This window comes from Pristiophorus japonicus, chromosome 1 (genome assembly GCF_044704955.1).
Source record: "Pristiophorus japonicus isolate sPriJap1 chromosome 1, sPriJap1.hap1, whole genome shotgun sequence".
In the NCBI taxonomy this organism is placed as follows: domain Eukaryota; kingdom Metazoa; phylum Chordata; class Chondrichthyes; family Pristiophoridae; genus Pristiophorus; species Pristiophorus japonicus.
Window position 1 is genome coordinate 493,168,285 of NC_091977.1, and position 26,331 is coordinate 493,194,615.

The following is a 26,331-nucleotide window of genomic DNA, read 5'->3' on the forward strand; positions in this document are numbered from 1 at the left end:
GCCCAACAAATGCAGTTGAAACAAAAGTAAAATACTGCGGATGCTGGAATCTGGGGAAATCTCAGCAGGTTGGTCCCTTAGAAGTAAAGTAAATGTTGGTCCCTTAGAAGATGAGAACGGGGATTTAATAATGGGAAATGTGGAAATGGCTAAGACCTTAAACAATTATTTTGCTTTGGTCTTCACAGTGGAAGACACAAAAAGCATGCCAAAAATTGCTGGTCACGGGAATGTGGGAAGGGAGGACCTTGAGATAATCACCATCACTAGGGGGGTAGTGCTGGATAGGCTAATGGGACTCAATGTAGACAAGTCCCCTGGCCCGGATGAAATGCATCCCAGGGTATTAAAAGAGATGGCGGAAGTTATAGCAGATGCATTCGTAATAATCTACCAAAATTCTCTGGACTCTGGGGAGGTACCAGCGGATTGGAAAGCAGCTAATGTAACGCCTCTGTTTAAAAAAGGGGGCAGACAAAAGGCAGGTAACTAAGGGCCGGTTAGTTTAACATCTGTAGTGGGGAAAATGCTTGAAGCTATCATTAAGGAAGAAATAGCGGGACATCTAGATAGGAATAGTGCAATCAAGCAGACGCAACATGGATTCATGAAGGGGAAATCATGTTTAACTAATTTACTGGAATTCTTTGAGGATATAACGAGCATGGTGGATAGAGGTGTACCGATGGATGTGGTGTATTTAGATTTCCAAAACACATTCGATAAGGTGCTACACAAAAGGTTACTGCAGAAGATAAAGGTACGCGGAGTCAGAGGAAATGTATTAGCATGGATCGAGAATTGGCTGGCTAACAGAAAGCAGAGAGTCGGGATAAATGGGTCCTTTTTGGGTTGGAAATCGATGGTTAGTGGTGTGCCACAGGGATCGGTGCTGGGACCACAACTGTTTACAATATACATAGATGACCTGGAAGAGGGGACAGAGTGTAGTGTAACAAAATTTGCAGATGACACAAAGATTAGTGGGAAAGCAGGTTGTGTAGAGGACACAGAGAGGCTGCAAAGAGATTTAGATAGGTTAAGCGAATGGGCTAAGGTTTGGCAGATGGAATACAATGTCGGAAAATGTGAGGTCATCCACCTTAGAAAAAAAAAAGTAAAAGGGAATATTATTTGAATGGGGAGAAATTACAACATGCTGCGGTGCAGAGGGACCTGGGGGTCCTTGTGCATGAAACTCTTTTAGAGTCTACCTGCAAAAACATAAAACATTAAACCGTGCCACTCCCAAAAGGTTAGTTTGCAGGTGCAGCAGGTAATCAGGAAGGCGAATGGAATGTTGGCCTTCATTGCGAGAGGGATGGAGTACAAAAGCAGGGAGGTCCTGCTGCAACTGTATAGGGTATTAGTGAGGCCACACCTTGAGTACTGCGTGCAGTTTTGGTCACCTTACTTAAGGAAGGATACACTAGCTTTGGAGGGGGTACAGAGACGATTCACTTGGCTGATTCCGGAGATGAGAGGGTTACCTTATGATGATAGATTGAGCAAACTGGGTCTTTACTCACTGTAGTTCAGAAGGATGAGGGGTGATCTTATAGAAACATTTAAAATACTGAAAGGGATAGACAAGATAGTGGCAGAGAGGTTGTTTCCACTGGTCGGGGAGACTAGAACTAGGGGGCACAGCCTCAAAATACGGGGGAGCTAATTTAAAACTGAGTTGAGAAGGAATTTCTTCTCCCAGAGAGTTGTGAATCTGTGGAATTCCCTGCCCAAGGAAGCAGTTGAGGCTAGCTCATTAAATGTATTCAAATCACAGATAGATAGATTTTTAACCAATAAGGGAATTATGGGTTATGGGGAGCGGGCGGGTAAGTGGAGCTGAGTCCACGGCCAGATCAGCCATGATCTTATTGAATGACGGAGCATGCTCAAGGGGCTAGATGGCCTACTCCTGTTCCTAATTCTTATGTTCTTATGTTCTAGGTCAGGCAGCATCTGTGGAGAGAAAGAAGAGTTAATGTTTCTGGTCGATGACCTGACGAGGTTCTGACAAAGGGTCATCGACCCAAAACATTAACTCTGCTTTCTCTCCACAGATGCTGCCTGACGCATTGAGATTTCCAGCATTTTATGTAAATGCAGTTGGCTGTTAGTATACATACAAAATCTTGCAGCACAATGCCTTTAATTTGAGATTAGAGGAAACGAGAATCCAAATTGGGTCGATTTCGGTTTTTGTCAATGTGGGGAGGATTTTCAGCCTCTCACCCCTGTACAAACTAACTCGTCCAAATCTTGTTCTATGCTCAGTCCTATCATCCACCTCCTCACTAGCCTACGCCATCCCCAACCCAAAACATTTTTTTTGTCTTCTTCCATGGCGTTGGATATATTCAAAAGGGAGTTAGATATGGCCCTTACGGCTAGGGGGATCAAGGGGTATGGAGAGAAAGCAGGAAAGGGGTACTGAGGGAATAATCAGCCATGATCTTATTGAATGGTGGTGCAGGCTCGAAGGGCCAAATGGCCTACTCCTGCACCTATTTTCTATGTTTCTATGTTACATATCTATCCCACCTGTGGCAGGGACTGTTGTTTTCATATTGGACTGTTCAGTTGCCGAAGGACTCATTTTTAGAGTGGAAGCAAGTCTTCCTCGATTCTAAGGGACTGCCTATAATGACTTCCGCAGTCTCCTTCAGCTGTTTAATCCCCTCCCACACCCTTCGTTATTCTGCCTCAGGCCTTCCCCCACCATCTGTGATAGAGCCTTCAGCTCCCTCAGCCCTGCACAACTGCCCCATCTCCTTTCTTTCTCCACCTTTAAAAGCCTCCTTAAAAACCTATTTTTCTCTGGACAGACTATGATCACCTCTTACAGGTTTAGCGTTTGTTCATTCTTTGCAATCTGTCAGGTGCACAAATAAAAAAGGCATGATATGAATAGAAGTAGTTGTTGTTTACTGCTGAACATAAAATGTGCAGCTTAAGCTTCCCATAAAGAACATATTATAATCATACAAGTACTTAACTCAGTGCTGACTGTCTGCATCGATTAAGGATCTGCAGGTTTTGCATCCCTGCTCCTATCCCTCCCCCCACCCCAAGAAAACAGCTTACAACACTTAATCTCTTTAATGAATTGTAGTTTACGTGTTGTGGATATACAAAGGACTGTAAACATATGGTGGTCATTTACACAAACGTCAGCTCTGTGTCAGTCAGGCTGTTCACTATACTGATCAGTATCAAGTACTATCCTGGGGGGAGGAAAGTGTCCCAAAAGTAGTAATCCAAAGATCATCGAGTGTCATTCTCTGCCCCTATCGGTTTCTGAAATCCTGTCAAGATTCAAGTATTATATATTAGAGCCAAACTTGTAGGTATAGACTTCCCAGTGGGACATTAATGGAAAACTAACTGGATTGCAGTTAACACCAGCAATAGACAGAAATAAGTCTGTCCAGTCACAAACAGTCCAGAAAATTGTTTGTAAGATGAGTTACTTCTTCAGTTTCCCAGAGTTTAAACAGATACAAATTAAGTGCTTGTTGACTATAGGTTATCAAGAGCAGTGCTGGATCAGCAATGAGGCTGCAAAAAGAAACATAGAAATTAGGTGCAGGAGTAGGCCATTCGGCCCTTTGAGCCTGCACCACCATTCAATATGAGCATGGCTGATCATGTAACTTCAGTACCTCATTCCTGCTTTCGCTCCATACCCCTTGATCCCTTTAGCCGTAAGGGCCACATCTAACTCCCTTTTTGAATATATCTAACCATCTGGCCTCAACAACTTTCTGTGGTAGAGAATTCCACAGGTTCACCACTCTCTGGGTGAAGAAGTTTCTCCTCATCTCGTTCCTAAATGGCTTTCCCCTTATCCTTAGACTGTGTCCCCTGGTTCTGGACTTGCCCAACATCGGGAACATTCTTCCTGCATCTAACCTGTCCAATCCCGTCAGAATTTTATATGTTTCTATGAAATCCCCTCTCATTCTTCTAAATTCCAGTGAATATAAGCCTAGTCGATCCAGTCTTTCTTCATATGTCAGTCCTGCCATCCCAGGAATCAGTCTGGTGAACCTTCGCTACACTCCCTTAATAGCAAGAATGTCCTTCCTCAGATTAGGAGACCAAAACCACATTTTTTTTCTTGCGAACTTCAAGTCTATAAGGAAGCAACAAATATATGGTGGGACTCTTAGCTGTTTATCTCCGTCCCCTGGAGGGTAGAGGAAATCTCTTCTGCTCTATAATGTTCCCATCTTACAATATGGCTAATATCCAGCGCAGCTACCTTCATGTGAAAAATGTGTCTTGATCAATTTCATCAAACCCCTTCATAAATCTGGAGGCATTAGGTTACCTGAAAATCTCTTTTCCCCCAACACGTCACTTCTTCCTTAACTTAGATATCTAATATTAGATAGAAGTACGACCTCCCAAATCTAGAAACCTCAGGACAGAGGCCGTTCCGGATATTGGAACATATTTCCGACAACCCGAATCCGAAAACGCCTGGGCACAGGTTTGGTAATTTCCAGATTTCGGAAACAAAATCAGACGCCCCAAATCCGGAAACCTAATTGGCTCAATGATGACCCGTAGTTAGTAAGAAAAAAAATCAAGAAAGATCGAGAAGAGCGTTGGTGCATCCGGACCGGGGTCAACCTGGGCTGCGTCATCGCACCAATGCTCTTCTCGATCTTCCTTGCTGCAATGCTCCACCTCACTATCGACAAGCACTGCGCTGGAAAGGAACTAAACTGTGGAACCAATGGGAACCTGTTCAAACTACGTCGCCTCGAGGATAAATCCAAGGTCCCATCCGGTCATCGAATTACAGTACGCAGACGACGCTTGTGTCTGCACACACTCAGAGGCCGATAGTCAACACCTTCACCGAAGCGTACGAAAGCATGGGCCTTACACTAAACATCCGTAAGACAAAGGTCCTCCACCAACCTGACCCTGCCACACAGCACTGCCCCCCGGTCATCAAAATCCATGGCTTGGCCTTGGACAACGTGGACTATTTTCCATACCTCGGGAGTCTACTATCAGCAAAGGCAGACATCGATGACTAGGTCCAACACCGCCTCCAGTGTGCCAGCGCCTGAGGAAGAGAGTGTTTTGAAGACCTCAAATCTGGCACCAAGCTTATGGTTTACAGGGCAGTAGTGATACCTGCTCTCCTATATGGCGCAGAGGCGTAGACTATATACAGCAGACACCTCAAAGCGCTGGAGAAGTACCACCAGTGCTGTCTCTGCAAGGTCCTGCAAATCCACTGGACACACCAACGTCAGTGTTATCGCTCAGGCCAACATCCCCAGCATTGAAGCACTGACCACACTCGACTAGCTCCGTTGGGCAGGCCACATTATTTGCATGCCTGACACGAGACTCCCTAAGCAAGTGCTCTACTCAGAACTACTACATGGCAAGCGAGCCCCAGGTAGGCAGAGGAAACGCTTCAAGGACACCCCCAAAGCCTAGTTGATAAAGTGCAACATCCACCGGCACCTGGGAATCCCTGGTCCAAGACCGCCCAAAATGGAGGAAGAGCATCCAGGAGGGCGCTGAGCACCTAGAGTCTCGTCGCCGAGAGCATGTAGAAATCAAGGGCAGATAGCGGAAGGAGTATGCAGCAAACCAAGCTCCCCACCCACCCTTTCCTTCAACCGCTGTCTGCCCTACCTGTAGAGACTAATTCCTGAGTGGACTGTACAGCCACCTGAGAACTCACTTTTAGAGTGGAAGCAAGTCTTCCCCAATTTCGAGGGACTGCCTATAAAAAAAAAACCTGGGAAAGACCTGCGTTGCGGCCCTTGGGACAGCGGTAGGTATGAAGACATGCAAAAAAGATTAAGTTAAAGTTTTTATTTTTTAATTATTTTGCAGCGATTCGATAGTTAAGTGTTGATTTTTTTTTTGGTGGGTGTGTCTGTGCATGATTATTTACGGTTGTGAAAAAAATAGTCCGGATTTCGGACCACCCCTCCAACGATCTACGCGATTTCGGAACATTCTGGAACTTCAGATTTGAGAGGTCGTACCTGTATTAACTTTATGACTCTTTTGTCCTTAGACTGCCAGAAGAAAAATGTTCCTCACAAAAGGCTGCTGGCTAATTCAAACAGTGGGTGGGAACTTAAGGCAAAAATGTGGAAACAGACAAGTAATTGACTGAAAAAAAAAAGCAGCAGGTGCTTGAGTGAGGTTGGAAGTACTCAATGAAACACCCAAAGGCTTGATGCTGGGGCCTTAACCATTTCTAAATTTACATCAACAACCTGGACTCATTGCCAACCAAACTAGAAAAGGTGCATTCAGGCAAAAATAATCATCGGGACCTAGAGGAGTTCGGTAGAAATCTGTAAATGAGCAGAGTGCAACTAAAATTTAATGCAGATACAAAAAAAGGTACATGTGGGAAAAATGTTGCATACAAGTAATGCAGAAATACGTATAGGCGAGGTCAAGAGAAATCTGGAGGTTAGTAGATTGGCATGTCAAAGCACAGTAGAGCAGCAATTAAAGCAAAGAATGCTAAACTAGTGCCACAATTAGTAGAGTACATGTCCGAGGATGAGCAGGTTGTTTGTATAACTTCATGATGTTCTAGTTAGATGACACCTCGACGATAGGCTTCAGTTTTGATCACCAAGACACAAGAGAAATATTCAAGTCCTGGACTTGGTTGATAAGGGCCATAAGGTTGATGGCCAACATCTGAAGACTGAGCTATGAATATAAATTAAAGAAACTGGGTTTCGTTAGATTCAAAAGTCAGCACCAGGGGAGGAAATGGATAAACCCCTTATTCTGAGATTGTGACCCCTTCTAGACTCCCCAGCTAGGCGAAACATCCTCCCTGCCAAACCTTGTAAGAATTTTGTATGTTTCAATTAGATCATTTCTCATTCTTCTAAACTCTGGAGAATATAGGCCTAGTCTACTCAATCTCTCCTCATCAGACAATCCCCCATCCCAGGAATCAGTCTGGTGAACCTTTGTTGTACTCCTCTATGGCAAGTATATCCTTCCTTAGGTAAGGAGACCAAAACTGTACACAATACTCCAGGTGTGGTCTCACCAAGGCCATATATAATTGCAGTAAGACATCTTTACTCTTATACTCAAATCCTCTTGTAATAAAGGCCAACATACCATTTGCTTTCTTAATTGCTTGCTGTACCTGCATGTTAACTTTGAGTGATTTGTGTACAAGAACACCCAGGTCCCTCTGAACACCAACATTTCCCAATCTCTCACCATTTAAAAAAGTACTCTGCTTTTCTATTTTTCCTACCAACGGGGATAACGTCACATTTTATTCCATTTGCCATGTTCTTGTCCACTCACTTAGCATGTCTATATCATCTTCAAACCTCTTTACATCCTCCTCACAACTTACATTCCCACCTAGCTTTGTTTCATCAGCAAACTTGGATACATTACATTTGGTGACCCCCATCCAAATCATTGATATATATTGTGGATAGCTGAGGCCCAAGCACCAATCCTTGCGATACCCCACTAGTTACAGCCTGCCAACCCAAAAATGACCCCTTTATTCCTACTCTGTTTTCTGTCCATTAACCAATCCATGCTAGTTTATTACCCCTAATCCCATGAGCCCTAATTTTGTTTAATAACCATGTACCATGTGTGGCACCTTATCGAATGCCTTCTGAAAATCCAAATACACCACATCCCCCTTATCTATTCCGATAGTTACAGCCTTAAAAAACTAAGATTTGTCAAACATGATTTCCCTTTCATAAATCCGTGTTTACTCTGCCCAATCTTATTATTTTCGAAGTGCCCTGTTACCACGTCTTTAATAATAAGATTCCAGCATTTCCCCTACTATTGACGTCAGGCTAACTGGTCTGTAGATCCCCATGTTATCTCTTCATCCTTTCTTAAATAGTGGGGTTACATTTGCTACCTTCCAATCTGCAGGAACCGTTCTAAAACCAATGGAATTTTAGAAGATGACAACCAATGCGCCCACATTTTCTATAGCCACCTCTTTCAAAACCCTAAGATGTAGGCCATCAGGTTTAGGGGATTTATCGGCTTTCAGTCCCATTCATTTCTCCAGTACCATTTTTAAAAAACTATTGCTAATTTCTTTCAGTTCCTCATTATCACTAGACCCTTGGTTCTCCACCATTTCCGGCAAGTTTTTTTGCGTCTTCTTCTGTGAAGACAGGCACAAAATATGTGTTTAATTACTCTGCCATTTTCTTATTCCCCATTATAATTTCTACTGTTTTATCCTGAAAGGGAACCACATTTACTTTTGCTAATCTTTTCTTTTTTACATACCTATAGAAGTTTTTATAGTCTGTTTGTGTCTCGCTAGTTTACTCTCGTATTCTATTTTCCCTTTCTTCATCCATTTCTTGGTCCTCCTTTTCTGAATTCTAAAATACTCCCAATCCTCAGGCTTACTATTCTTTTTGGCAATATTACAAGCCACTTCTTTTGATCTAATACTATTTTTACCTTCTCGTTAACCATGGTTGGACCATTTTTCCTGTGGAGTTTGTGCCTTAAAAGGAATGTATATTAGTTGTAAATTATGTTTTAATTCTTTAAATGCTAGCCATTGCTTGTCTACCGTCACAACTTTTAATGTAGTTTCCCAATCTACCTCATACCTACGTTGTTTGCTTTGTTTAGAGTTAAGACCTTAGTTTTAGATTTAAGACCCTAGTTTCAGATTTAATTAAATCACTTTCAAATTGAATATAACATTCTATCATATCACTCTTCCCTAAAGGCCTACATTAGAACTCTGCTGTAACATTGAGCCCTAAGGCAATGTGGTCAGATGGAAATATCCAGGGCTATCCAATACATGCTTTTGTAATAGTAGATCAGCTTATGAGGCAAGATAAATTTGGCGAATTTTCAGGATTGGTGTAGAGGCACTCATTCGCAAATCAAGACCAGTGCAGTATTGAAATGCAATTGTGGGAAGAGTATGATGCAAACACTCCTTCTGCAGCTGTTACAGTCTACCAGCTAAGCTCATGACCAGCAGATCTTCACTGCTGAGTCCAGAGCTGAACCTCAATTGTTTATGTTGCAGATCAGTTTCTGCCCACCAGCGAAGGAGACAGAGAGAGAGAAAGAGAGAGAAATAGAAGTAGACTTGCATTTATATAGGGCGTTTTGTGATCTCAGGATGTCCCAAAGCACTTTACAGCCACTGAAGTACTTTGACGTCGAGCAACTGTAGTAATGTAGGAAACGCAGCAGCCAATTTGTGCACAGCAAGCTCCCACACACAACAGTGATAATGACCAGACAATCGGTTTCAGTGGCCAGGACACCAGGGGCAACTCCCCTGCTCTTCATATGATCCACTTGAACTGCACATGCATATTTAGTTAAACATCAAAACATTCCTTAATTTCTTGTCCTGTACATGGGGTGCCATCGCCATGGCAGACATTTAAAGATCACATGGATGAACTTCAACAATTGTACATCCTTGTCTGGTGTAAAAATAAAACGGGGAAGATGGCTCAACCATGGCTAACAAGGGAAATTAGGGATAGTGTTAAATCCAAGGAAGAGGCATATAAATTTGCCAGAAAAAGCAGCAAACCTGAGGACTGGGAGAAATTTAGAATTCAGCAGAGAACAAAGGGTTTAATTAGGAGGGGGAAAATAGAGTATGAGAGTAAGCTTGCAGGGAACATAAAAACTGACTGCAAAAGCTTCTATAGATATGTGAAGAGAAAAAGATTGGTGAAGACAAGTGTAGGTCCCTTGCAGTCAGAATCAGGTGCATTTATAATGGGGAACAAAGAAATGGCAGACCAATTGAACAAACACTTTGGTTATGTTTTCACTAAGGAAGACACAAATAACCTTCCGGAAATACTAGGGGACCGAGGGTCTAGCGAGAAGGAGGAACTGAAGGAAATCCTTATTAGTCAGGAAATTGTGTTAGGGAAATTGATGGGATTGAAGGCCGATAAATCCCTAGGGCCTGATAATCTGCATCTCAGAGTACTTAAGGAAGTGGCCCTAGAAATGGTGGATGAATTGGTGGTCATTTTCCAACATTCTATATTCTCTGGATCAGTTCCTATGAATTGGAGGGTAGCTAATGGAACCTCACTTTTTAAAAAAAGGAGGGAGAGAGAAAACAGGGAATTATAGACCGGTTAGCCTAACATCGGTAGTCGGGAAAATGTTGGAATCAATTATTCAAGATGGAAAGCAGTGACAGGATCGGTCCAAGTCAGCAAGGATTTATGAAAGGGAAATCATGCTTGACAAATCTTCTAGAATGTTTTGAGGATGTAACTAGTAGAGTGGACAAGGGAGAACCAGTGGATGTGGTGTATTTGGACTTTCAAAAGGCTTTTAACAAGGTCCCACACAAGAGATTAGTGTGCAAAATTAAAGCACATGGTATTGGGGGTAATGTATTGATGTGGAGAGAGAACTGGTTGGCAGACAGGAAGCAAAGAGTAGGAATAAACGGGTCCTTTTCAGAATGGTAGGCAGTGACTAGTGGGGTACCGCAAGGTTCAGTGCCGGGGCCCCAGCTATTTACAATATACATTAATGATTTGGACGAAGGAATTGAATGTAATATCTCCAAGTTTGCAGATGACACTAAGCTGGGTGGCAGTGTGAGCCATGAGGAGGACACTAAGAGGCTGCAGGATGACTTGGACAGGTTAGGTGAGTGGGCAAATGCATGGCAAATGAAGTATAAATGTAGATAAATGTGAGGTTATCTACTCTGGTGGCAAAAACAGGAAGGCAGAATATTATCTGAATGGTGACAGATTAGGAAAAGGGGAGGTGCAACGAGACCTGGGTGTCATGGTACATCAGTCATTGAAAGCTGGCATGCAGGTACAGCAGGTGGCGAAGGCGGCAAATGGCATGTTGGCCGTCATAGCGAGAGGAATTGAGTATAGGAGCAGGGAGGTCTTACTGCAGTTGTACAGGGCCTTGTTGAGGCCACACCTTGAATATTGTGTACAGTTTTGGTCTCCTAATCTGAGGAAGGACATTCTTGCTATTGAGGGAGTGCAGCGAAGGTTCACCAGACTGATTCCCAGGATGGCAGGACTGACATATGAAGAAAGACTGGATCGGTTAGGCTTATATTCACTGGAATTTAGAAGAATGAGAGGGAATCTCTTAGAAACATAAAATTCTGACGGGATTGGACAGGTTAGATGCAGGAAGAATGTTCCCGATGTTGGGGAAGTCCAGAACCAGGGGTCACAGTCTAAGGATAAGGGGTAAGCCATTTAAGACCGAGATGAGGAGAAACTTCTTCACCCAGAGAGTGGTGAACCTGTGGAATTCTCTACCACAGAAAGTTGTTGAGGCCAGTTTGTTAGATATATTCAAAAAGGGAGTTAGATGTGGCCCTTACAGCTAAAGGGATCAAGGGGTATGGAGCGAAAGCAGGAATGGGGTAGTGAAGTTGCATGATCAGCCATGATCATATTGAATGGTGGTGCAGGCTCAAAGGGCCGAATGGCCTACTCCTGCACCTATTTTCTATGTTTCTATAGAACTGCTCCAATGTCTTGTATGAGCCAGACTAATTTACAGAATTATGTGGAAAAAGCTAGGGTGAGACTAACTTGGATAGCTCTTTCAAAGAGCCAACACAGGCACAAAGGGTCGAATAACCTCCTTCTGTGCTGCATGATTCTATCAACGGCAATGCTTCAATCTACTCAGTGGCCAAGAAATATGGGCACCTATGTCAGCAAGAATTTATGGGGTGGGGGGGCAGGGAGTAAATCATACAGCGTTTCCAGTCTCGAGCTCCATCCAGTGAACCCTTCTTGTTGAGGCCAATTCACTAAATATATTCAAAAAGGAGTTAGATGAGGTCCTTACTGCTAGGGGGATCAAGGGGTATGGCGAGAAAGCAGGAATGGGGTACTGAAGTTGAATGTTCAGCCATGAACTCATTGAATGGCGGTGCGGGCTAGAAGGGCCGAATGCCCTACTCCTGCACCTATTTTCTATGTTTCTATGTTTCTATGTGAGGGTAGGATTTGAATGCAAAGCCTTCAGTGGTGAAATATCCTGCTGATACTCAATGTGGGCTCACATGAAGAATAGCCACTTAGACAAAGTACTGAATAGAAGCCAAGGCCCTTGGAACCAGATCAAAACAAAGGTGGGGAAAGAAAGGTAAACCATAGCTTCTGTAATAGCTGTCCTACAGTCATGTTCAACACTTTTCTGATTTATTTTTTCCAAAACAAAAATCACATACCCGCTACAGAATAGTAAGCAAATTTTAGAGTTATTATTGGCTTTTGATTTAAGATTCAATACAGATTTAAAACTGAAAAATTACCTTATCATCAAGTCCTTGGAAGCTTCTCGCATTTGCCTGTTGTAAAATAAAAAAGGTAGAATTCGTAAGAGACAAGTAACTGAGCTCCTTGATATAATATGTAAGTGGGCTATTAGATCCAATGGTCCTGGATTTGACTTCTAGTCGGAGCTGTAATTAATGGTTCTGCATCGGACTGATTTTCTATAAAAAAAGGTTTTCCAGGGCTCTGTTTTCTCCCATTCTTCACATCAATAACTTCTGCTGATGATTCCATTCTCCATTACTTTAATAACTTTGCACTTGCTGAATCGCGGTATTTTGACCACATTTACATTTCAGCATCATCATCATAGGCAGTCCCTCGGAATTGAGGAAGACTTGCTTCCACTCCTAAAAAGTGAGTCCTTTGGTGGCTGAACAGTCCAATGCGAAAGCCACAGACCCTGTCACAGGCGGGATAGACATTTGACAGGGTAAAAAGGGGGGGGGGGGACCGATTTGCCACACGCTCCCTCTGCTGCCTGCGCCTGACCTCTTCATGCTCGCGGCGTTGAGAATCGAAGAGCTCCATGCCCTCTTGTATGCACTTTCTCCACCTAGGGCGGTCTTCGGCCAGGGACTCCCAGGTGTCATTGGTGATGTCGCACTTTACCAGGGAGGCTTTGAGGGTGTCCTTGTAACGTTTCCGCTGCTCACCTTTGGCTCATTTGCCGTGAAGGAGCTCCGCATGGAGCAATTGCTTAGGGCAATGAAAATCTTGTTTCTTTCAATTCTTACCTCGGATGACCCAACTTCTTAAGTGCTCCATTTATCAACATTCTTGGCCTTGTCATATCCTCTATCCTTTACTAGAATACCTCAATTTCTAAGTCTGCCTTTAAGAAGCCTGGCTTCCTCTCCTCCTTCCCCCTCAGCTTTAACTCTCAAAAAGTAGAGTTTAGTAGCAGACATCCAAATTTGAAAACTCTCACTGAATATAGAAATGCTCTTCTAGCACTTCAGGACAAGGATACAACTTTTTTTTTTCAGTTCTCTGGTCCATTTCTTTCTTAATCTTTCTGATCTTACCATTTTATGGTCAGGGCTTCTCTGAGGTTTCTCATTCTTCTAAACTCTAAAATGCATTATTCTTCTTCTATAACTAATTTATTCTCCCATACAAGGGGCAAAGAGAATGAGAATAAATTGGCAGATAACATAAAAGGGAATCCAAAAATCTTCTATAGGCATATAAATAGTACCAACGGATAGCAAGAGATGGGGTGGGGCTGATTGGGGACCAAAATGGAGACCTACGCATGGAGGCAGAGGGCATGGCTAAGGTACTAAATTAGTATTTTGCACCTGGCTTTACCCAGGAAGAAGATGCTGTCAAAGTCAGTGAAAGAGGAGGTAGTTGAGATAAAAATTGATAAAGAGGAGGTACTAGAAAGGCTGGGTCACCAGGACTGGATGGGATGCGTCCTATGATATTGAGGGAAGTAAAAGGTGGAAATTGCAGATCTTCCATACGATACGGGGCTGGAGCCAAAGGACTGGAAAACTGCAAATGTTACACCCTTGTTCAATAAAGGGTGCAAGAATAAACCCAGCAACTACAGGCCAGTCAGTTTAACCTCATTAGTGGGGAAGCTGTTAGAAACGATAATCCGGGACAAAATTAACAGTCACTTAGACAAGTATGGACCGACCACCCTCCCTCAGCCGATGAATCAGCAGTTCTCAACGTTGAACACCACTTGGAAGAAGCAAAGAGCACAAAATGTGTTCTGGGTGGGGGGACTTCAATATTCATCATCAAGAGTGGCTCAGTAGCACCATAGCAACATAGAAATCCACAGGTCAGAAGGAGGCCATTTTGGCCCACTGTGTCCACGTCGGCCGACAAAGAGCCACACGGCCCTCGGTCAGCAGCCTTGAAGGTTACATATAAGCCTATGAACAATGGCGGAAAGGTAACGAGCATCCGGTCCAACCAGTCCGCCCCACACATCACAACATTTTACACTCCACCCCAACCGGAGCCATGCAATCTCCCAGGAGAGGCAAAAACCAGATAAAAACCCAGGCCAATTGGGGAAAAAGAAATCTGGGAAAATTCCTCTCCGACCCATCCAGGCAATCAATATTAGTCCAGGAGATCACCTTGGCCGTATTCGATTCCCTGCAGTACCTACCATCGCATCTGCGCCAGCCAACAAGAGGTTATCCAGTCTAATCCCACTTACCAGCTCTAGGTTCTTAACCCAGCAGGTTACGGCACTTCCAAGTGCCCATCCAAGCACCTTTTAAATGTGGTGAGGGTTTCTGCCTCTACCACCTTTCCAGGCAAAGCGTTCCAGACCCCCACAACCCTCTGCATGAAGAAGCTTCCCCTCAAATCCCCTCTGAACCTTCCACCAACCACCTTAAAACTATGCCCCCTCGTAATTGACTCCTCCACCAAGGGAAATAGACCCTTGCTATTCACTATATCCCCTCAAAATTTTATGAGCCTCAATGAGGTCTCCTCTCAGCCTCCTTTGTTCCAAAGAGAACAAAACCAACCTATCCAATCTGTCCTTATAGCTAAGATTCTCCATTCCAAGCAGCATCCTAGTAAATCTCCTCTGCACCCTCTCCAGTGCAATCACGTCCTTCCTATAATAAGGCGACCAGAACTGCACGCAGTATTCCAGCTGTGGCCTAAACAGAGTATTATACAATTTAAGCATAACCTCACTGCTCTTGTATTCTATGCCTCGGCCAATAAAGGCAAGCAGTCTGTATGCCTTCTTAACCACCTTATCCAGTTGGCCTGCTACTTTCAGGGATCCATGGACAAGCACTCCAAGATCACTTTGTTCATATACACTTCTAAGTGGCCTACCGTTTAATGTGCATACCCTTTCCTTATTAGCCCTCCACAAGTGCATTACCTCACACTTCTCTGAATTAAATTCCATTTACCACTGTTCTGCCCACCTGACCAGTAGATTGATATCCACCTGCAGTCCATGACTTCCCTTTTCATTATCAACCAGTCAATTTTAGTGTCATCTGCAAACTTCTTAATCATACCCCATATATTCAAATCTGGATCATTGATGTATACCACAAAAAGCAAGGGACCCACTACTGAGCCGTGTGGTACCCCACTGGAAACATCATTCCAGTCACAAAAACATCCATCAACCATTACTCTTTGCTTCCTATCTCTAAGCCAATTTTGGATCCAACTTGCTGCTTTGCCCTGGATCCCATAGGCTTTTAACTTAGTGACCAGTCTGCTATGTGGGAACTTAACAAAAGCTTTGCTAAAGTCCATATACACTACATCTGAACTCTGGGGAGGTAACAGCAGATTGGAAAGCAGCTAATGTAACGCCTCTGTTTAAAAAAGGGGGCAGACAAAAGGCAGGTAACTAGAGGCCAGTTAGTTTAACATCTGTAGTGGGCAAAATGCTTGAAGCTATCATTAAGGAAGAAATAGCGGGACATCTAGATAGGAATAGTGCAATCAAGCAGTCGCAATATGGATTCATGAAGGGGAAATCATGTTTAACGAATTTACTGGAATTCTGAGGATATAACGAGCATGGTGGACAGAGGTGTACCGATGGATGTGGTGCATTTAGATTTCCAAAAGGCATTCGATAAGGTGCCACACAAAAGGTTACTGCAGAAGATAAAGGTACGCAGAATCAGAGGAAATGTATTAGCATGGATTGAGAATTGGCTGGCTAACAGAAAGCAGTGAGTCAGGATAAATGGGTCCTATTCGGGTTGGAAATCGGTGGTTAGTGGTGTGCCACAGGGATCGGTGCTGGGGTCACAACTGTTTACGATATACATAGATGACCTGGAAGAGGGGACAGAGTGTAGTGTAACAAAATTTGCAGACGACACAAAGATTAGTGGGAAAGCGGGTTGTGTAGAGGACACAGAGAGGCTGCAAAGAGATTTAGATAGGTTAAGCGAATGGGCTAAGGTTTTGCAGATGGAATACAATGTCAGAAAATGTGAGGTCATCTACCTTGGAAAAAAAAAGTGAAAGGGAATATTATTTGAATGGGGAGAAATTACAACATGCTGCGGTGCAGAGGGACCTGGGGGTTCTTGTGCATGAAACTCTTTTAGAGTCTACCTGCAAAAACATAAAACATTAAACCATTAAACCGTGCCACCCGACCCAAAAAGTTAGTTTGCAGGTGCAGCAGGTAATCAGGAAGGCGAATGGAATGTTGGCCTTCATTGCGAGAGGGATGGAGTACAAAAGCAGGGAGGTCCTGCTGCAGCTGTACAGGGTGTTGGTGAGGCCGCACCTGGAGTACTGCGTGCAGTTTTGGTCACCTTACTTAAGGAAGGATATACTAGCCTTGGAGGGGGTACAGAGACGATTCACTAGGCTGATTCCGGAGATGAGGGGGTTACCTTATGATGATAGATTGAGTAGACTGGGTCTTTACTCATTGGTGTTCAGAAGGATGAGGGGTGATCTTATAGGAACATTTAAAATAATGAAAGGGATAGACAAGATAGAGGCAGAGAGGTTGTTTCCACTGGTCGGGGAGGCTAGAACGAGGGGGCACAGCCTCAAAATTCGGGGGAGCCAATTTAAAAGCGAGTTGAGAAGGAATTTCTTCTCCCAGAGGGTTGTGAATCTGTGAAATTCTCTGCCCAAGGAAGCAGTTGAGGCTAGCTCATTGAATGTATTCAAATCACAGATAGATAGATTTTTAACCAATAAGGGAATTAAGGGTTATGGGGAGCGGGCGGGTAAGTGGAGCTGAGTCCACAGCCAGATCAGCCATGATCTTGTTGAATGGCGGAGCAGGCTCGAGGGGCTAGATGGCCTATTCCTGTTCCTAATTCTTATGTTCTTATGTACATCGTACGCACTCTCATCGACACTCCTGATTATCTCCTCGAAAAATTCAATCAGGTTGGTCAAACACGATCTTCCCTTAACAAATTTGTGCTGACTGTCCCCAATTAATCCGTGCCTTTCTAAATGTAGATTTATCTTGTCTTTCAGGATTTTTTCCAATAATTTTCCCACCAGAGGTTAGGCTGACAGGCCTGTAATTACTCAGCCTGTCCCTTTCTCCCTTCTTAAATCAGGGTACCACACTAGTAGTCCTCCAGTCCACAGACACCATGCCCCAATCCAAAGAGCACTGGAAATTGAGGGTCAAGGTTTCTGCTATTTCCTCTTTTACTTCGCTCAACAGCCTGAGATGCATTTCATCCGGGCCTGGGGACTTATCCACTTTCAAAGCTGCTGAATACCTTAATACTTCTCTCACTATGTTTATTTCATCCAGAATTTCACATTCGTCCGATAGCAGTATCTGCATTGCCCCTTTCCTTTGTGAAAGCAGACGCAAAGTATTCATTAAGAACATACCAACATCTTCCGCCTCCACACACAGATTACCCTCATGGTCTCGAATAGGCCCTACCCTTTCTTTAGTTACCTCTTGCTCTGAATATATTTATATAGAGCACCTTTGGGTTTTCCTTAATTTTACTTGCCAAGAATTTTTCATGCTCTCTCTTAGCATTCCTATTGTCCCTTTTAATTTTACCTCTGAACTTTCTATATTCCTCCAAAGATTCTACAGTATTTAGCCATCGGTGTATGACGTAAGCGGCCCTTTTTTTCTTTATCCTCCCCTGTAAGTCCCTAGACATCCAAGGGGCTCCAGAATTGTTATTCCCACCCTTTTTCTTGAAGGGCACATGTTTGGCCTAAGCCCTCCGGATCTCCTCCTTGAATGCCTCCCACTGTTCCGAAACTGATTTACCTACAAGTAGCTGTCTCCAGTCCACTGTGGCCAAATCACTTCTCCACTTAGCAAAGTTAGCTTTTTCCCCAATTTGAGCATTTTATTCCTGGTCTATCCTTGTCCTTATCCATAACTACCTTGAATCTAACGGAATTATGGTCACTGGCACCCAAGTGCTCTCCCACTGATACCCCTTCCACCAGCTATTTGCAATATACATCAATGATTTAGATGAAGAATTGAGTGTAGTATCTCCAAGTTTGCAGATGACACTAAGCTGGGTGGCGGTGTGAGCTGTGAGGAGGATGCTAAGAGGCTGCAGGGTGACTTAGACAGGTTAGGTGAGTGGGCAAATGTATGGCAGATGCAGTATAATGTGGATAAATGTGAGGTTATTCACTTTGGGGGCAAAAACACAAAGGCAGGATATTATCTGAATGACAGCAGATTAGGAAACGGGGAGGTGCAACAAGACCTGGGTGTCGTGGTACATCGGTCATTGAAAGTAGGCATGCAGGTACAGCAGGCGGTAAAGAAGGCAAATGGCATATTGGCCTTCATAGCTAGAGGATTTGAGTATAGGAGCAGGGAGGTCTTACTGCAGTTGTACAGGACCTTGGTGAGGCCTCACCTGGAATATTGTGTTCAGTTTTCGTCTCCTAATCTGAGGAAGGACGTTCTTGCTATTGAGGAAGTGCAGCGAAGCTTCACCAGACTGATTCCCGGGATGGCAGTACTGACATATGAGAGACTGGATCGACTGGGCCTGTATTCACTGGAGTTTAGAAAGATGAGAGGGGATCTCATAGAAACATATAACATTCTGACGGGACTGGACAGGTTAGATGCAGGAAGAATGTTTCCGATGTTGGGGAAGTCCAGAACCAGGGGACATAGTCTTAGGATAAGGGGTAGGCCATTTAGGGCTGAGATGAGGAGAAACTTCTTCACTCAGAGAGTTGTTAACCTGTGGAATTCTCTATCGCAAAGAGTTGTTGATGCCAGTTCGTTGGATATATTCAAGAGGGAGTTAGATATGGCCCTTACGGCTAAAGAGATCAAGGGATATGGAGAGAAAGCAGGAAAGGGGTACTGAGGTGAATAATCAACCATGATCTTATTGAATGGTGGTACAGGCTCGAAGGGCCGAATGGCCTACTCCTGCACCTATTTTCTATGTTTCTATGCCTAGCTTCATTCCCCAAAACTAAACCCCAAAACTGCCTCCTCCCATGTTGGACTTGTTACATACTGACTAAAAAAGTTCTCTTGAATGCATTTTAAGAATTCCACACCTCTATACCCTTCATACTATATTTGTCCCAATCAATATTAGGATAGTTAAAATCCTTTAATATTACTACCCTATGGTTTTTGGACTTCACAGAAATGTGCTTACATATTTGCTCTTCTATCTCCCTCCCACTGTTTGGGGGTCTATAATTCACATCCAGCAGTGCGATCACCTCTTTTTTATTTTTCAGTTCGACCCGTAATTTGATAATCCCTCGAACATATCATCCCTCCTCACAGCTGTAATAGTTTATTTAATCAATGCCGCGACCCCCCTTTTTTACCCCCCTCTCGGTCTTGTTTAAAAATCCTGTAACCAGGAATATTGAGCTGCCAAATCTGCCCCTCAGCCATGTCTCTGTAATGGCTATAATATACTCTCAAGTGTCTACCACTACTGACCAAGCCCTGAAGGACATAGCTGCCAGACTAGCCCTGCAGCAGGTGGGGAGAGAACCAACACGAGGGAAAAACTTACTTGACTTCGTCCTCACCAATCTACCTGTCCTTGGAGACAAAGTCCCATCTTCGCGCTGTCCATGACATTATTACTAGCAGTCGTTGTGGAGACGAAGTGACATCTTCACACTGAGGACACTTCCACCTTGTTGTGTGGCACCGTGCTAAATGGGATGGATTCAGAAAGATCTAGCAGCTCAAAACTGGGCATCAATGAGGCACTGTGGGCCATCAACAGCAGAATTGTATTCCACCACAATCTGTAACCCTCAAGCTAGGGGACCAACGCTGGTTCAATGAAGAGTGCAGAAGAGCATCCAGGAGCAGCACCAGGCGTACCTAAAAATGAGGTGCCAATCTGGGAAAGCTGCAACACAGGACTACATGCACACTAAAAAGCAGAAGCAGCATGCTATAGACAAGGCTAAGCGATCCCACAACCAATGGATCAGAGTAAAGCTCTGTAGTTCTGCTACATCCAGTCGTGAATGGTGATGAACCATTAAACAACTAACGGGAGGAGGCTGCTCCATGAATATCCCCATCCTCAATGATGGTGGAGCCCAGCACGCGAGTGCAAAAGACAAGGCTGAAGCATTTACAACCATCTTCAGCCAGAAGTGCTGATTGGATGATCCATATTGACCTCCTCCTGAGGTCCCCACCATCATAGAAGCCAGGCTTCTCATGATATCAAGAAACAGATGAGCACACTGGATATCGCAACGGCTGTGGGCCCAGACAATATCCCGGCTGTCGTACTGAGGACTTGTGCTCCAGAACTACCTAAGCTGTTCCAGTACAGCTACAACAGAGGTATCTATCCAACAATATGGAAAACTGCCCAGGTATATCCTGTTCACAAAAAGTAGGACAAATCTAATCCGGCCAATTACCGCTCCATCAGTCTACTCAATCGTCAGCAAAGTGATGGAAGATGTCTTCAACAGTGCTATCAAGTGGTATTTACTCACCGATGCCCAGTTTGGGTTCTGCCAGGACCACTCAGCTCCAGACCTCATTACAGCCTTGGTCCAAACATGGACAAAAGAGCTGAATTCCAGAGCTGAGGTGAGTGACAGCCCTTGACATCAAGGCAGCATTTGACGGAATGTGGCATCAAGGAGCCCTAGTAAAACTGAAGTCAATGGGAATCAAGGGGAAAACTCTCCACTGGCTGGAGTCATACCTAACAAAGGAAGATGGTTGTGGTGGTTGGAGGTCAATCATCACAGCCCTAGGACATCGCTGCAGGAGTTCCTCAGGGCAGTGTCCTAGGCCCAACCATCTTCATTCAGCTGCTTCATCAATGATCTTCCCTGCATCAGAAGGTCAGAAGTGGAGATGTTCGCTGATGACTGTACAGTGTTCAGTGCCATTTGTTACTCCTCAGATAATGGAGCAGTCCATGCCCACATGCAGCAAGACCTGGACGACATTCAGGCTTGAACTGATAAGTGGCAAGTAACATTCGCGCCACACAAATGCCAGGCAATGACCATCTCCAACAAGCGAGAGTTTAACCACCGCCCCTTGACATTGAATCGCATTACCATAGCCAAATCCCCCACCATCAACATCCTGGGGTTACCGTTGACCAGAAACTTCTGGACCAGCCACATAAATACTGTGGCAACAACAGCAGGTCAGAGGCTAGGTATTCTGCGGCAAGTTTCTCAATTCCTGACTCCCCAAAACCTGTTCGCCATCTATACAGCACAAGTTAGGAGCGTGATGGAATACTCTCCACTTGCCTGGATGAGTGCAGCTTCCAAAATACTCGAGAAGCTCGAAACCCTCCAGGACAAAGCAGCCCACTTGATTGGCACGCATCCACCAACTTAAACATTCACTCCCTCCATCACCGACATACCGTGACTTCAGTGTGTACCATCTACAAGATGCACTGCAGGAGCTCACCAAGGCTTCTTCGGCAGCACCTCCCAAACCCATGACCTCTACCACCTAGAAGGACAAGGGCAGCAGACGCACGGGAACACCACCACCTCCATGTTCTCCTCCAAGTCACACACCATCCTGACTTGGAAGTATATTGCCACTCCATTGTTGCTGGGTCAAAAATCCTGAAACTCCCTCCACAACAGCATTGTGCGAGTTCCTTCACTACACGTACTGCAGCGGTTCAAGGTGGCGGCTCACCACCATCTTCTCATGGATAATTATGGATAAGTAATACATGCAAATAGTGTTTAAACTAATGTTAAGAGTTTTTTGATGAGGTAACATAGGATTGATGAGGGCAATGCAGTTGATGTGTTGTTAACGACATTTGATAAAGTGTAATGTAATAGAAGACATTTGATAAAGTGCAAATTAATAGGCTTGTAAACAAAGCTGAAGCCCATGGAATAAAAAGCAACAGAATAATGGTGAACAATTGTTTTTCAGACTGGAGGAAGGTATAGGGTGGTGTTCCCCAAGGGTCGGTACTAGGACCACTGATTTTCTTGATATATATTAATGATTTGGATATGAGTATACAGGGCACAACTTCAAAATTTGCAAATGACAAAACTTGGAAGTATAGTGAACAGTGAGAAGGACAGTGATAGACTTCAAGATGAAATTTGATGCAGAAAAGTGCAAAGTGATGAATTTTGGTAGGAAGAACGAGGAGAGGCAATATAAACTAAAGGGTACAATTCTAAAGGGGGTGCATGAACAGAGATAATTGGCCGTATTTTTGCATAAATCATTGAAGGGCAGGTTGAGAAAGTGGTTAAAAAAAAACACAGGATCCTGGGCTTCATAAATAGAGGCATAGAGTATAAAAGCAACGAAGTTATGAGGAACTTTTATAAAACACTGCTTCAGCCTGTGAAGGCCTTAGAGAGGGTATAGAAAAGATTTACAAGAATGGTTCCAGGGATGAGGGACTTCAGTTACGTGGATAGATTGGAGAAATTGGGGTTGTTCTCCTTAGAACAGAGAAGATTGAGAGGAGATTTGATAGAGGTATTCAAAATCATGAGGGGTCTAAACAGAGTAACTAAAGAGAAACTGTTCCCATTGGCAGAAGGGTCGAGAACCAAAGGACACAGATTTAAGGTGATTGGCAGAAGAACCAAAGGCGACATGAGGAAAATCATTTACACAGCGAGTGGTTAGGATCTGGAATGTACTGCCTGAAAGGGTGGTGCAAGCAGATTCAATTGTGGCTTTCAAAAAAAGGAATTGGATAAGTACCTGAAGGGATAAATTTTGCAGGGCTACAAGGAGTGGGACTAGCTGAAGTGCTCTTGCAGAGAGCCGGCATGGGCTTAATGGGCCAAATGGCCTCCTTCTGCACTGTAACCATTCTATCCTACTCCAATTTTCCCTTCCCCTTACTGTTCAGGCCTTTTAAACCCCAAGGTTGGTATCACCTAACCATTACTTTTTGATTGATATGTCTTTTCAATTTGTGGTGCCTTCCACTTCAGGCATTTGTGCTTCTTCAATATGCTTGCCCAATCTGTGTGTGATTGTTTTATGCATCATAAATCCATCCACTGCCTCAAAAGCTTTCATACAGAAAGCCTATAAATACACTTTGAAAATTATTCTGAGCAAAATACATGGTCATGCACTTCAGAGTTTCTAGTTACAAAGCACATGAACTTGCACCAGAGAGTGAAAAATTCCATCTGCTCAACAGATTTAAGAAAGATGTTTTGTTAAAATAGCACCCATCAGCTTATAACTATTTCTCTTTCTTTCCCCCCATTTCCTTCAGCCACTCAATTTTTCTCTATGTGAGCCTTTATATCCAGTTATACCTCTTCCCTACCACACTAACTAATTTCCTGGTTGTAATATAAATGGAGAAATTTGTATATTTAGATTTGTTGAGCGAGATTGTAATTAGGTAAATTAAAGTCATATTTGCCAAGTGATATTGAAAACAAATTTCCAGCACTGCTGGAATGCTATCACACTGTACAAAGAAATAAAAACTTAATAGTTTGACAAGGGCCAATGACATGTCCGGAACCAAACTTTCAAAGTTAAAATATCCAGTTTCATATCCTGTGCCGAAACTGCAGGAAATAAGATTAACAATCCTAGCCATCTCTAACTGGGTGAGAACTTATGTAATGCAAGCGATCAACTATCCCAGCCAATGGATCCAGTATTTCAGGTTTTGAATGTCACTCTGTTTCTTTCCGTGTGATATGTTATCCAAACCGTATAATATTACGGCATGGCACATGATACCATGTTATTACCTTTTTTCAGCATTAAGAGTGAAAGAAACAGGACACTGGTGAAAGGCTAATAATGAAAAATCAAACTGAATTGGTTAGACCACACTTAAGAGTACTGGTCGCCATATTATAAAAAGGATATAGAGGCACTGGAGAGGATGCAGAGAAGATTTACAAGGATGATACCAGAAATGTGAAGGTACACCTATCAGGAAAGGATGAACAGGCTGGGTCTCTTCTTGAAAAAAGCTGAAGGGCCTTTAAAATTATGAAAGGTTTTGATGGAGTGGATAGAGAGAGAATGTTTCCACTTATGAGTAAGAGCATAACTAGAGGCCATCAATAGAAGATCATCACCAAGAAATCCAATAGGGAATTCAGAAGAACCTTCTTTACCCAGAGTGGTGAGAATGTGAAACTCGCTACCACAAGGAGTGGCTGAAGCGAATAGTATAGATGCATTTCAGGTAAGGCTAGACAGACATATATGAGGGAGAAGGGAATAGAGGGTTATGCAGATAGATTTAGGAAAGGCCAGAGGAGGAGGCTCGAGTAGAGCATAAATGTCGACATGGACTGGTTGGGCTGAATGGCCCGTTTGTGCTGTATATCCCATGTAATCCTATAAATGTAAGACCACGTGGACGATATTATTCCCATTTATCACGCTTCCGATATTGTCTCGCATGTTCTTTTCAGACACAAAAACCCCAATTCAGCGACATTTAGCAGCTCAACTCGCCAGGCGCTAAATATTCATTTAATTTAAATTGTGTGCCACAAACGGGGTGCGGGGCAATTTCGCCCCGAGTTTCTAGATTGTTAATTACTTGCATCAGCTTCAGAAGAGGAGTTCACTTGCATATAATGTACATGCCAGTTGTGATTTTAATCACAATACATGCCAAACTGGTTTGCTTACACAAAATAGCTCTATCAAAACACTTAGAAAGGCTTGCTTACCACCTCGGAGAACCCTGTATTATCCACTAGCAGTTTTCTGACTTCGGAGAGAGTGATGTCATGTAGAGCCATAGTGCACACTTTGTACGGTAGCTGCAAAAGAGCAAAATGGGTATCACTAAGAAAATTAACCACAAGGATGACTATTACTATAAGTAGAAATTAGAAAAACTATTTCTACAATATTTTCATTCCTGATTAAATCCACTTTTAAATTCCCTTCATGAAGTTGCAAGGTAGCAAAGAAATCACCAGTGTCAATGTATTGAATTAGAAACCCATTGCAAAATCTTTCACAACCATGTGTTGTTGACCATTGCTTCTTGCTTCTAGATGCTATAAAATAGTCCATGAGCTCCAGGCACAACTGTACAATGTGGGTTACTTTTACACATTAAAATGTCCGTGAATACATTTAGTGGCTCTTTGTTGGGAGACAGATTAAAAGCAACTTCAGTTTAAGTCTGGCTCATTGCCACAAATTGACTTTGATTTCAATAATTGAAAAGGCTAGTACCAATGGAGCAGTGCATCAAACTAATAGAATGGACTGATTCAAAAAAACTCAAGATATTGACTTCACATGACAAGTCGCCTATCCTAACAAAATCCAAACTATTTGTGCTTCCAGATTTCTGTGCTAGATAGTCATTAGCTTCTGGGTTAATTAGAATAATGATTTATTAAAAACAGAAGAATTCTTAGGAATAGGAAAAGGCCGCTAGGCCCAACAAGCCTTTTTTCTTCATAAATCAATCCCACCTATCCAAACTCCTCTCCATAAATGGATAGTCAACTAGAAAACAGTAGAAATGGTGATCAAAACCTTTGTCAGAGGTGCATTTTAAAGTGCGTCTTGAAAAAGGAGTAGGCGGAGGGCTTTAGGGAGGCAAAGTCCAGAGCGTGGAGCTTAGACAGCTGAAGTCACGACTATCAATGATGAGGCCAGAGCTGAAGGAACAGAGTTCTGGGGAAGGGTGTGTGGTTTAAGTTTAGAGATCAGCAGCAGCAAGGCCATGATGGAATTTAAACAAGAGTTTTAAAGTTGAAATCATTGGACTACCAGGGGCCACATCAAGTCTGCTCTCCATCAAACCTGAAATGTCAACTGTCCTGCTGTAAGGAAGTGCAGTTCCACTGAGGTTGCCAGGCATTTTCTTACAACAACATTAAAAACCAAAAAGATGGGGGAAAAAGAAAAGTAGGGCAGTAAGTGAAGTAGCCAGCTTTGTTGTGATGCAAACAAGCAACTTCAGTATCCACTGGTCTGGGAAGTCTTGCTAAGTTTAGAATCATCCTACTTTTGTCC

General features: G+C 43.3%; 1 protein-coding gene across 3 annotated transcripts in view; it reads right to left on the minus strand.

Moving 5' to 3' along the window:
* LOC139277198 (protein NDRG1-like) overlaps positions 1–26,331 on the minus strand; it is a 112,411-nt gene that overhangs the window by 44,902 nt on the left and 41,178 nt on the right. For 2 of the 3 annotated variants that reach the window (XM_070895344.1, XM_070895351.1), the window contains exons 2-3: positions 25,023–25,115; positions 12,347–12,382 (exon numbers count right to left, since the gene is read on the minus strand). In XM_070895344.1, the coding sequence (XP_070751445.1) occupies positions 12,347–12,382; positions 25,023–25,094 (108 nt within the window). In that variant the 5' untranslated portion in view covers positions 25,095–25,115. The remainder of the gene's footprint in view (positions 1–12,346; positions 12,383–25,022; positions 25,116–26,331) is intronic. The other variant, XM_070895360.1, reaches the window with a different exon arrangement.